General features: G+C 43.9%; 2 protein-coding genes across 2 annotated transcripts in view; both read left to right on the forward strand.

Moving 5' to 3' along the window:
* The window catches only part of LOC128733566 (probable serine/threonine-protein kinase DDB_G0282963), a 33882-nt gene extending 25591 nt beyond the window's left edge, over positions 1–8291 (forward strand). Inside the window, exons 6-7 of the mRNA XM_053827232.1 lie at positions 10–668; positions 7723–8291. Coding sequence (XP_053683207.1) covers positions 10–668; positions 7723–7887 — 824 coding nt within the window. The 3' untranslated portion in view covers positions 7888–8291. The remainder of the gene's footprint in view (positions 1–9; positions 669–7722) is intronic.
* A 131-nt stretch (positions 8292–8422) lies between these two features.
* On the forward strand, positions 8423–9471 carry LOC128737381 (MD-2-related lipid-recognition protein-like). Its single transcript, XM_053832008.1, has 3 exons — positions 8423–8575; positions 8662–8945; positions 9012–9471. Exons 1-3 carry the CDS (start codon positions 8479–8481, stop codon positions 9117–9119), a joined length of 489 nt encoding a protein of 162 aa, XP_053687983.1. The 5' UTR covers positions 8423–8478; the 3' UTR covers positions 9120–9471.
* Positions 9472–12082: the final 2611 nt, after the last annotated feature.

Consider the following 12082-nt stretch of genomic DNA (forward strand, 5'->3'; position numbering starts at 1 on the left):
TCATTCCAGTCTTCGGCTTAGACTCAGATCGAGCATCCGTCACCAATACAACCCGTTCGTTGGATTTGGAATCCCTACTGGGAGGCCCCTGGGAAGCCGGCCAATCGGTTTCGGAATCGGAAACCGATGGCGGAGGTCTACAGCAAATCCGCAACCAGCTCGAGGGGTTGGAATCCATGTACAGTGAAGTACTGAAAATGCTTGGAAACCGTATGGCCGGCTACGACGTCCAGCAGCGGATGAACCGAAGACGCCGGCACGGCAGTCTATCGTCGTTGCCGTCCAGTTCGGTCAGTGGACGGCCGATACGGGATCGCCGACGAACGGACGAACGGCGCAAGGTGCGCGACATCCGTGGTATCAACAAGCGCTTTCAGCGCTTGGAATCGCACGTGGTTACGCTGGCTCGCAGCGTAGCGCACCTTTCGTCGGAGATGCGATCGCAGCACGTCGTTTCCCAGGAGCTGGAGGAAATTCGAAACGATATGGCGCTGCTACGGTCGCAGTCGATGCATCACATTCCGCTGAATGCCAGCGCTTCGGCTGGCAATGTCACCCAGAAGGAACCGATGAATCTTACCAACCCAAGGCGGGTTAAGAAGCTTACGAAGTTCTTCGGCGAGGATCCGCCGCTTATGAAGTTGTTTCTCAAGAAGCTGGGCTATGAGGTGAGTGATTTTTTTTAGTTTTATTGAAGACGATAGTGTTTTGTCTGAGTGCCCCATCTGTATGCGCGCTCGGTACGACGTTGGGTTCTCCAGTGACAGTTTCCTGACAGCTATGTGCAAATACTTTCTAACCCCTGCTGGACTTTCTTGCGGGGAACATCAAAGAGTTTCACTATGAGACGGAAACCAATCCGACTTTCGCTAGTATAACCTCTTTACAAAGGACGTTTTTCGTTTAGATGATCCAGGATAAACCCAGTCTATCTACTTTGCGAAAGATGGGTTCCGTAAAGCACGAGAAGTATACCAGTTTTATCTTTAGCAAGTTGCAGAACATTTTTACCTTCGCCTAAACAGCTGAGAAATTGAAAGGCTTTGTGGTGCGAAAGAGTGATGAAGGACTCTCGGTACAGATGCCTTCATATTTCCAAAAATCCGACGGAGGATCACATTGCTTTTCCTTGCTGGGTGAATAAATCCTGTGTCCAATTCAAGCTAGGAAACTCACCGAAGAAGAGTTCAGGTGTCTGATTTATGTCTGTGAGTTTAAATACGGTGATGCCGAGCACGACTGCTTCCCAAAATCAAAAACTGAGCTGAGGTCAGAGCCTATGAACACATGAACACTATGAACACTAGTTGTTCAGTGAAAAACTTGACCTGTGCCAAAAGACTAAAGTAGACCTGGAACTGAAAACAAACAAACCAAACCGGTTTTCTAGCCGAAACGTCCTGTTGCGTATGCAATACTAGATGCCGTGAATCAAAAGCAATTGAAAATTATTTCATCGGTGTATTATTTGGCCCGCTCCGATCAGCCTCCGCATCGGGTGTGATGATCGCGACCCGGAACAGACACGATTCAAGGCAATCAATGGAGCGGAACTTTTAGAATGGAAAGCTGGGGACAAATGGGCAAATGCCACGATTGGGCTGCTTGTCGAGTCTACCCAGTATAGCCTCATCAAAAAGACGAACACCGCAAGAGAAGCTTGGGAATCCATCCGTGGTGCTCATGAGAAGCAGGGACGTACCGGCAAAACTACAATCCTCAGGAAAACAATGCGGATGGAGTACGTTGACGGTGAAGATGTTCGACAAAGATTTGCAGGTGAACGTTGTGCTAAGCAGATTGGTTTTCTTCTCTGATCACCGCCGGAAGGACGTCCGGAAACAGACCTGACAATGGAATTTGTACGAGGTAAGCTGGTGGATGAAGTTGCTCGGCGCAAAAACTCAAGCGGAGTCGAATCAGCGTTGAGAACAGAATTCAAGAAAAGTTCTGTGTTACTTTTGTCAGAAGCCTGGGCAAATGGCAATGGAAAATGGAAGAGTCAGAGAAGTCAAAGCCTAGACGTCGCCAGAAAGCAAAGGTTGCGGAAGAAAATAGAGAGCTGTTCGCATTTTTTTCAAAGACAGATGCTGCAGCCGTCGTAAAGGAAGTTATTTCACCGTGGATAATAGATTCAGGAGCTTCCTGTCACATGTGCAACGATGAGTCCAAATTCTTGAATATCGTTTCAAGCGTCACCATGGAAGTCACTTTAGCAGACGGAAAGCAAATTTCCTCGAAAGTCGTTGGAACGTGCTTATTGGAGATTTGTGATCGAATGGAACAAAGAAATCGTTGAATCTAAGCAAAACACTGTACACGCCGGAATTGGAAATCAATTTGATGTCTGTTTTGAAGCTTACGAGTAAAGGCGGTAGGGTTATTTTTCAAGGTAACGAGTATACAATCGAAAAAGGAGGACGCATTGCTGCAACGGCTACCGCGCGAGGCGGACTGTATTACGTGAACAACATTCAAACGGCGGTACAAGCCATGAAAGTATTCCAGGAGTCGGACTGTCTACATGGCTGGCAGGTTAGGACACCGAGACAACGAAGCGGTACTGAAATTAGAGAAGTTAGAGCTTGCAACTGGAATCAAAATCCGCGACTGTGGCTTTCGAAACAGTACGTGTGAATGCTGCATTGAAGGGAAGATGACGCGGTTACCATTTCCCAAGAAGGCCAAGGACAGATTTAAGGCAATTCTAGATTTGATCCATAGCGATGTTTGCGGGCCAATGAAACTTTTTGACGTTGATTGATGACTACAGCAGGTACACGACTGTATATTTCTTGAAACAGAAGTCAGTGGCGATTGATCGTTTCAAGCAATTCGTTCGTGCAGTAGAGACCATGGAGGAGAATTCAAAAATACCGAGATAGAGTCGTTCTGCAAAGCAGAGGGAATAAAGTAGCAATTCACGACAGCAGACACACCTCAACAGAATGGTGTTGCGGAACGCAAGAATCGATCGTTGGTTGAGATGGCGCGATGCATGATCCTAGACGCGAAGCTACGCTACCATCTTCCAACAGCAGAACCATCTTCCAACAGCTGCCATAAAGCAGACACCGTTTGAACTATGGCACCATGAGAAACCGGATTTGGCGCATCTAGAAGTTTTTGGAACCCCCGCATTTGTCCATATTCCCAAGGAGAAAAGGTCGAAGCTGGATCCCAAAGCTGTAAAGATGATCATGGTTAGATATTCTGATTGCCACAAGTTGATTGCTACAGGTTGATCGATGCGAGAACACACAAGTTGACGGTAAGTCGAGATGTGCGATTTGTTCCAGATGATACACCGTGCATTAAGGAAGACGATTCGATTGTTGAATACCAGCTAGGCGAAGTCCCACATTCTGTAGGACGAGAACATGTCCCAGACAGAGATCTTGAAGAAGACAGACAGAGCGTTATTTCGGATCCTGATGAGGAGTTTTTCGACCTCACGAGTGGAAATAACACAATTTTTACGGACGATGAAACTGTTGCGGAAGATCTTTCTACGATTCTGGAAGAGATTTTAGAGGAGCTGAATGAAGGAAACAGCAGTAAAAGTAAAAAGCGATGTCAGGTGTTCACCGAAGAACAACAAGGGAGTTCCACCTTTAAAGTTAAAGGGAAGTCGCTAGATCCACGTACAGTCATGGAAGCAAAGAACAGTCCACTCTGGAATGAATGGATTCGGTTTTCCGTCACGTTGGATTCAACCCTTCAAACGCTGATCCATGCTTGTAAGTACAAGAAAAAGAAGGTAAATTCTGTTACATTCTGCTGTATGTGGACGACATGTTGCTGATTACACCGAGCCAGGAGGAGTATAGTAACTTGAACATTTTACTCTAACGGTTCATGGAGCTGTGAAGCTATTTCTGGGAATCCAAATTGAGCGAACTAAGAACGGATTTTCGTTAAGCCAGGAAACCTACATCAAGAAGTTAACTAGTCGATTCGGTTTGGATGATGCGAAACCTTCAAAAGTGCCGATGGAGCCAGGCTTTATCCAGCAGAAGGAGGAGAGCGATGAACTACCATCTAAGGACAAATACCAAAGTTTAATCGGAGCTCTGCTGTATGTCGCAGTCAATACCCGGCCGGACATAGCTATTTCCGCTTCAATTCTTGGAAGAAAAGTGAGTTGTCCTTCAGTTGCGGCTTGGAATGAAGCAAAACGGACACTACGGTACTTGAACACAACACGCAAGCTAAAATTACAATTAGAATACAAAGATGGTGAGCTGACTGGTTTCGCGGATGCAGAATGGGCGAGAAACTCAAGCGATCGAAAATCGAACTAAAAACTATTAAACTCAATTGGCGAAGAAATAAAGTTTCCGGTTATAATTGGAGAAGACAACCAAAGTTGTATCAAGCAGCTGAAGCAAGATTCAGTCCTACAACTTTCAAAACATGTGGAAACCCGATACCATCTCATTAAGGACTTATACCGAAATGGAACAATACAGGTTGAATATATTCCTACAAACGAAATGGTCGCTGACATCTTGACTAAACCACTTGGACGCGTGAAGCATGAATATTTCCGGAGTAAGCTTGGACTTCGCGTTGAGCAGGAGTGTAGAAGGAGCAACGGAAGTAGCAAGTCATGATGTTATTAACAATAGTTGATTGTTCTTTAAAATAATAAACTTATTCTTAATTACGCATTCAGTTCAAGCAGACGTATTTTTCTTGCTTTTGCAAGAGAATAATTTGAATTGAACACGTACGAACAGCCCTGCTCTATCTACAGTTGAACGTTTTGTGGACACATTCAAACGCGCCGTCAAGAAGGAGAGGCCGAAGCAGCTTTGGACCTATTCCTGCTGACCTATCGTGCCGACCTAGGCTGACGTCAGCCTCATCCTGTGTGTAGAGTACACAGGGCCCGACCAAACCGGGACCACTACTCTATCGTTCGGTAAATGTTTTGTTTATAGAGCTGGTTCGTCATGCACAGTTTAGATGTTCTGCATAGCGTCGGGTACCGTTCGGGTAGACCGAATGAGTATGCTACAGTTGTGATGGTTTTGTTAGTATAAGATCTGCAGATTAAAGCCTGGCTAAAGGTAAATTTGGACGCATAGAACAATCTATTACTCGGGACTGGAGTCCATAAATGACTGGATTGCAGTAAGCTTCAAGTTTCACAGTGTTACATTATGACTTTTCTCTAGTTCTGGTAAAACCTCGAACTTATCTTTCAGTAGAACTTATCAACACCCTGCACAGTTGAAAATGCGACTGACAACATGACATTACCCTTATGTTTACAAATAAATGGAAATATCCGTTTCTTCAAGCATTCTTCCATGTAGAAACTTGATGTAATTGTTGAAAAAGTGATGAAAGGCTCAGTATTCAGTCCACAGCTACATATTCTTCTCCGGATCATGGCCTTTTTGCGAATTTATCAGCAAACACGAACTTATACTTGCCTGGCACATTGTCACGGCCATTTGCAAAGTAAAATTTTTGACCGGGAAGTTGCTTGAAGTCCATTTTCACATAGGTTTCGTCGTCCACCAAAATACATCCGTTGAATTTCGTCAAAACTTGCTCGTACAAACACCTAGCACGCTTCTTGGCTACCAAATTCTGCTTCAAGTGCCGACTCGGATGTTTACTGGTGCTGTAAGACCTATACCCTTCTCGAGCGAGGATATTCTGCGTGGTTTGATAGGTATCCGTATCATACCTGTTAGCCATATCCTGGATGCAGATGCCAGGATTGCACTTAATGCACCGCAATATCTTCCTTCTTAGTTCCGGTTTTCGTATAAGTTCTTTGTCGCGTTTCCACACTTAGCTTCTCCTTATAACCCTGTTGATTTTGGCATTTTGAATTAACTTAATCAGATATAACGGACAATTATAACGAGGCAGCTAGAACGCCAAACCGTGGGGCCAGTGCCACCCATTATTGAATGCCTTTTCGACAGCCAAGTGTGCCATTGCAGTTGTCTTGGATACCGACCTGTTCCGCTGGATTATGCTGGATCAAGTTGGAGTTGATGGATGAATGGACCTTCCCTTGCGAAACTCAAACTGTTCCTCCATTCCATCAACGAACGAAAAAATGCAGCTTTGAATTCACTTCTTAAACAAATTGGAGAGGGCAGACAGCAAGCTGCGAGAGGGATGACTTTAGCTAACTTCTATCCCCCCTTTTAAAAACCCCTCTTGTCATCTAGCTACTTGTACAACTGGTATGGTACCCTTTTACCCATTTGAACCTTCCTTCTCCCTCTTGTAGGAGACCGTCCCCGCTATTTGACAACTTCCCTGTGCTGACTCTTATGCGTCAAAGAACGTGTGCCTCTTTCCCAGTCAACTCTTTCTTCTGTCACGTAGCCAATTTTGCCAATCTGTTTACTTTCTTAACCCCCCTTCTTGTCTCGCAGTCACTTGCGCAGCTCCAATTGTAACTACAAGTAACTACAAGAGAAACGCAACCCCTCTTACTTATATGGACCGCCCTGGTAGGGACCACACCCTTTTATCAATCCCCCTGTGCTGATGCCCGTATGTTAAGGAACATTTGTGCCAAATTTGGTGGAAAACGATCAAGGGGTTCTGGAGTTATGAGTGTTTCGCTCTTGCAGTATAACCAACGTCCTTTTCCGCTAGGCAAATGGCGCTCCTGTTATTGCAATAAAGCGGTAGTGTTTCGGTTCTGCAAGCTCGGCTCTGAACGAACTCCATCATAAAGCTTCTTGCATCGCAGCCGAAAGACCCACATAGTAAGCTTCAGTTATTGACGAGGCAATAACGGTTGGTGGTCATCTACCATTTCACGCATTCGCTCGTCGCATGGACATGAATCGCTTGGACAAATGCATATCCGGTTACAGACCTTCTGCTTTCAGCACCGCTTGCCCAATCTGCAAATAAAACAAAAGCTTTTGATCCTTCTTTCCTTTGTGGTACCGAGAAATACGTTTGACTGCCCTTTATGACAAGTCGGGCTTTATATCTCTGCAGCCTTCATTTTAATCTTGTAGACCCACTTTAACTTGAGCGCTTTGCTCCCTTGGAGCAGACCCGTGAGCTTTCACGTACCGTTTTCACCCAAGGATTTGGTTTCCGTAGCCTAGCATGGCCTATCGCCACAAGTCGCGGTCGTCGCGCCACATAAGCTCGTGGTACGGTAACAGGCTTGCTTTTCGTTTACATTTGAGAAACGAAAGTCTTTTGAGAAGTGGTACTGAAACTCATTTCAAAATCAAGACATTGGCCTGGAACCCCGGGGTCCCGTCCACTGTGTACCTTCTTACCGCTTTAAGCTGTGGAGGAAGCATATCCGCCGGATTGGACTGCAACTCATCGGCAACATTATATTCTGCTACTGGAAACTCCATCATATCTTGCTGAATCAGTTCTAGACTCTCTTGTCCGCTTTGCTGCTCACCCAGGAACACAACGTCTCGGTTTACGAAAACTTTCTTCGTTTGTGGGGTAAGACATCCCTTGATCCCGAAGCGTGTAGGGCGCTATATCTCTGCATATTAGTGTTGGTAAGAGAAATGCTTATCAACTTAGGGACTATATTGACTCGTTTAATTATGCCTGATTTTTATTTTCAGGTATAATGAATTTAAGTTGTTACGTGGTTATCGTTACGATAGCAACAAATGACAATAAGTTTATTGACTAACTGACTTCATGGCTTACTATGATCTCTTACAATAACATCGATGTTTTTTTCTTTTCTAGAAATACGCCCCCATATTCGAGAACGAACGGGTCGGAATGATCGAACTGCCGTACCTAGGAGAGGAGAGACTGCAAAAGATGGGCATTCCGCTCGGACCGCGGTTGCGGATTCTGCAGGAGGCTCAAATATCGCTCTGCCGGGATACCACCCTGTGTATCGTGTAAGTTCCGCTGACCGTGAGTTCCGACGCAAAAAAAAAAAAAATCCGAAAAAAAAACTCCGAGACAAAACGAGCCAAAGAACATAATCACATACACACAACCTATAAGCTGTACTTGTACTACTAGGTATTATGCGCACAAGAAATCCAGTGAATAATTCTGTTTTTGAGTTCGTATAGCTCTATTCCAGTTAGAATTTTAATTTTTCATCCCCTCTACTTATATATTAAGCGAACAGCTAGCATCTACTTGATTGACTAAATATAAACATGAATGTACAGGAACCCCCGTCTCAATGAATGGTCGTTTCGTCAGAAACGAAAACATTTGAACAACATTTTCGATTACGTCGCGACGGATTAAATACTCAATGCGAGGTTTACTGTATTTAAATAGCCCTGTTAAAATAAACGATTTTTAATCACTATCGCTTACTGAAAAGCGAATGATTGTGGTATTTGTTGGCAGTTCAATCGGAAAGAAACAAAGTAGCCATTAGCGCATTTGAGTGATAACGTATTTCTGCTTCGGCCGGATCGGCCGATCAGTTCAGCTTTCAGTCAACCGTCTATCGCCGTGGATTTCAGCAGAAATATGGAACGAATAATGGCTGCACTACTACTGGTGGTCATTGCCCTGGTGGCGTTCACACGTGGAGAAGTGATTAAATATCAGAGTTGTTCCGAACCCGGTGAGTACGATGATGACGATGGATGACATGTTGATTACCTGGTGCAGTGCGGTGTACTAACATGTAACTCGCTTGATTTTCACCAGTGAAATGCACGGTGCAAGAGGTCCGTGTGGATCCGTGTCCGGAAGCGGCACAGGATAAGCCCTGTCTGATGTTGAAAGGTAGCAACGCTACCATTGCCTTCGACTACACACCGGAGTTCGATGCACAAACGGCCACAGCGAAAGCTTTCTGGACTCAAACGGCCATGGATTTACCGTTCGCCGGAATGGACAACGAAGGTTGCAAGTACACCAGTTGTCCGATCGTTGCCGGCCAGCGGCAGAGCTACTCGTACAATCTTCCCATTCAGAAGAAGTATCCTAGCGTGAGTATTTAATAATGATTTTTTTTCCCTGCTCAGTCGGATGATACTAATATTTGCTTGTCGCAGCGAACCTTTGACGTCAAATGGCAGCTAATGAACGAGGCGGAGGAAATGTGCTGCTTCATCATTCAGATTGCTATCAAGGACAAGAAGGCTAAAAAGGGACGAAACTGAGTCCCAAACTACCTCCTCCTATTATACTGTTGCTGTTGTGTTTTGCCGTGATGTTCTGGCACAAAAAGTCAAGCATAAACGAAATCGAATCAACCATCGTTTACGTAGAGCGATAGAGCGTTTGGAATTAATTAAATATACATTTTTGTTCAACAGTCGTTTCCCTACATCGTTGGTGAATGCAGAAGTGAAGAATGAAAATGATAACAGCCAAATAAGTTGTGTTGGTGAGTTAACTGATATGATATTTCGAAAATTAACGCCAGTGAAATTAAAACGATGCACGGTGATTTAAACAATCAAAATTGAAAATCACATCAACTCGATTGTGAATTTCGGCGGAAACACCTAAGGCAAGTGTCAATTTTCTTGATAATTCTAAATGTTTCTATAAAATAATTAATCTACAGTTTACGAGTAACAATTTTTAGAAAGAAATTTTCAATTAGGGTCAACGAAAACTACACTTGCAGCAATCCATTAGTGCAAGAATTGATTCGATACTTAAATTTTTTACCGATTTTTATCTTTTTTATTCCTCTGCACAATGCACATAGAAGACAATAAAGTCAAAGCCCTAACCAAAGGGCAGTTGAACCTTGTTCTCCAACCTGTCATTAACATCGACGCATACGGTATTTTGAGGATTGTCAATGACAATCCTGTTTTAATCCACTCATCATTATTTGGTACAAACTTGTTCAGCAACTAACTATGGTTGCGCTCGATCCCTACACTTATCTTTCTTAATCTCTATTTATTGGAGTTCCAGTAAATTCAAATCTAAAACGGCATCGATGGCTTTCAACGGGAGGTCTTGGCGACAAAAAGCATAATGGATGGGGCGAAGCGTTTCCGAGTCGTAACCGAATGTTTTCTTCGCTGCTCAATCGTCTGACATGCTTGCTGCATGTCTAGCCGTCTGATGCCTGCCGTGTTGTATCAACTTGACATACTCGTGGATGCATGCGTCTCCGCCATACTCCATCCCAGACCCCCTACTGCTACTGAGGATACTCTTCCAAAATCTGACTAAATCAGCCTATACTATCAAAATGTTAGAGGACTCCGCACCAAAGTCGACGATTTCTTCATCTCCGTTAGCGACACTGAAATTGACGTGGTGATTTTCACCGAGACCTGGCTCAATGGCTGGTTCCATTCGACTGCAGCTGTTTGGAACGTAATATAATGTTTACCGTAATAACCGCGACTTCATTGGCTCGGGCAAATCAAGAGGTGGAGATGTACTTATAGCAGTTTCTAAACGATACAGTTCTTCTGAAGCAATCATCGATGATTCAGAGATTGAACAAACTTTGGGTTAATGTGAATGGAGGAAACCGAACTATCTGTCTTGTTCTTATCCCCTTTTTTAATCTCCGGAATGCGTCAAAGAGATTTTTCAATTACGATATTCGAGAAACTAGGATCATTAGACTTTCATCTACTGTTTATTGATTTCATCTAACTCGGCCTTCGTTGGAATTGCCTTGCTTCTGGAAAAACTCAAATTGATCATACTAGCTCTGTATTCACTGATCCAAACAAAATCCCAAACGTTTTTGGTAATTCGTTAACGAGAAACGCAAGGAAATTGGACTTCCTGCTAAAATGTCACTTGATCTATCTGCCAGCTATACTGAAGACATCTGTAATCTTTTTGTTCTGAAGTTTTCTCTAGTGTGGACGCGCCTGGTAGTAGTGCTTCAGCCCTTGACGTGCAAAAATCTCTGAGATTTATTCCCGGAAATGTGTGCAAGATAAACATAACTAGTTTCACGTAAAATGAAGTTGATGTTGCCTTGAAGCAGTTGAAATCATCGGCACTTTCCGGGCGGGATGGAATACCTTCGATTATACTGAAGGATTGCGCATCTACTTTTTCGAAACCTCTATAGTTTATTATTAATCAATTGCTTCAATGTTTCCTACATTTCCTGTATGCTGGAGAAGAACCTGTATCTTTCCTGTGTTCAAAAAGGAAAACAAAAACGATAGTGCCAATTATCGCGGGATTACGTTACTTTGCGATGGCTCGAAATTATTTGGACTCCTTATCGGTGGCTCGTTGCACAAAAGTGTGGCGTAATATATCTCAATTGATCAGCATGGTTTATTCCCCTGCCGCTCAATTATCACAAATATGGCGCAGTTCTTGGTGCTTATTTTGTCTATAATCTGCGTATAATCTGAGTATACCGACATCAAAGCTGCGTCCGACCGCGTTGACCACACCATACTGCTAGCTGCAATAAAGCATCTCGGGGCCTTTACAGCTTCCTTGAAAGCCGCTGTCTGAGTCTTACGACTTTCGGAATACCTCAGGCGTACCTCAAGGCAGCAACGTCGGACCGTTGCTATTTTCGCTGTATTACAACGACGTCTACATGATACTTCCTCCAGGATGCAGAATCGTGTACGCTGATAACCTTAAAGTCTACCTTGCAGCGCGCTCATATAAAAGCTGATCGATGTTTGGTGTGTATGCAACCGGTTCAGCATCAGTGTTGCCAACTGCTCCGTAATCTTATTTTTTTATTTATTTATTTATTATTCTTTTCTTTTCTTTTTCTTTTTTCTAAGGAGCAGGGAAAAGCCCGTTGGAGTAAACCTCTTTCAGGTTTCTTCTCCAACAGGCACAAAACCTCCTCGTCTTTCAATATTTTATCTATTATTTTACAAAGAACTGTTTGGTTGATTTCACTTCCAGTGAGCATTTGCTCTTTTAAGGAAGTGTTACGCAGTTTTTGTACAACATGTGGAAATTGATGACGGGTGATGTGGGCGGTGGTTTCTTATCGATGTGTTGGCGATGACGGTAGGTGGCGACGAATGGTGATGTTTGGCGACATGCAGCGGTTGGTGGCGGCATTCGTGGTGGCAGGCAGGGTGACTAGCTTTAAGAGAGGTAGTGCGGAATTTTTGTCTTGATGATGGCTCGCAGGCGACGTTTAAAAATA

This window comes from Sabethes cyaneus, chromosome 2 (genome assembly GCF_943734655.1).
Source record: "Sabethes cyaneus chromosome 2, idSabCyanKW18_F2, whole genome shotgun sequence".
Classification (NCBI taxonomy): Eukaryota; Metazoa; Arthropoda; class Insecta; order Diptera; family Culicidae; genus Sabethes; species Sabethes cyaneus.

What these genes read in the sequence shown, in the direction of transcription:
- LOC128737381 (XM_053832008.1), top strand. Translation starts at nt 8,479, where the DNA reads ATGGAACGAATAATGGCTGCACTACTACTGGTGGTCATTGCCCTGGTG. An exon ending in TCAGAGTTGTTCCGAACCCG is followed by an intron (nt 8,576 to 8,661) that starts GTGAGTACGATG and finishes GATTTTCACCAG; the next exon opens with TGAAATGCACGGTGCAAGAG. An exon ending in TTCAGAAGAAGTATCCTAGC is followed by an intron (nt 8,946 to 9,011) that starts GTGAGTATTTAA and finishes TGCTTGTCGCAG; the next exon opens with CGAACCTTTGACGTCAAATG.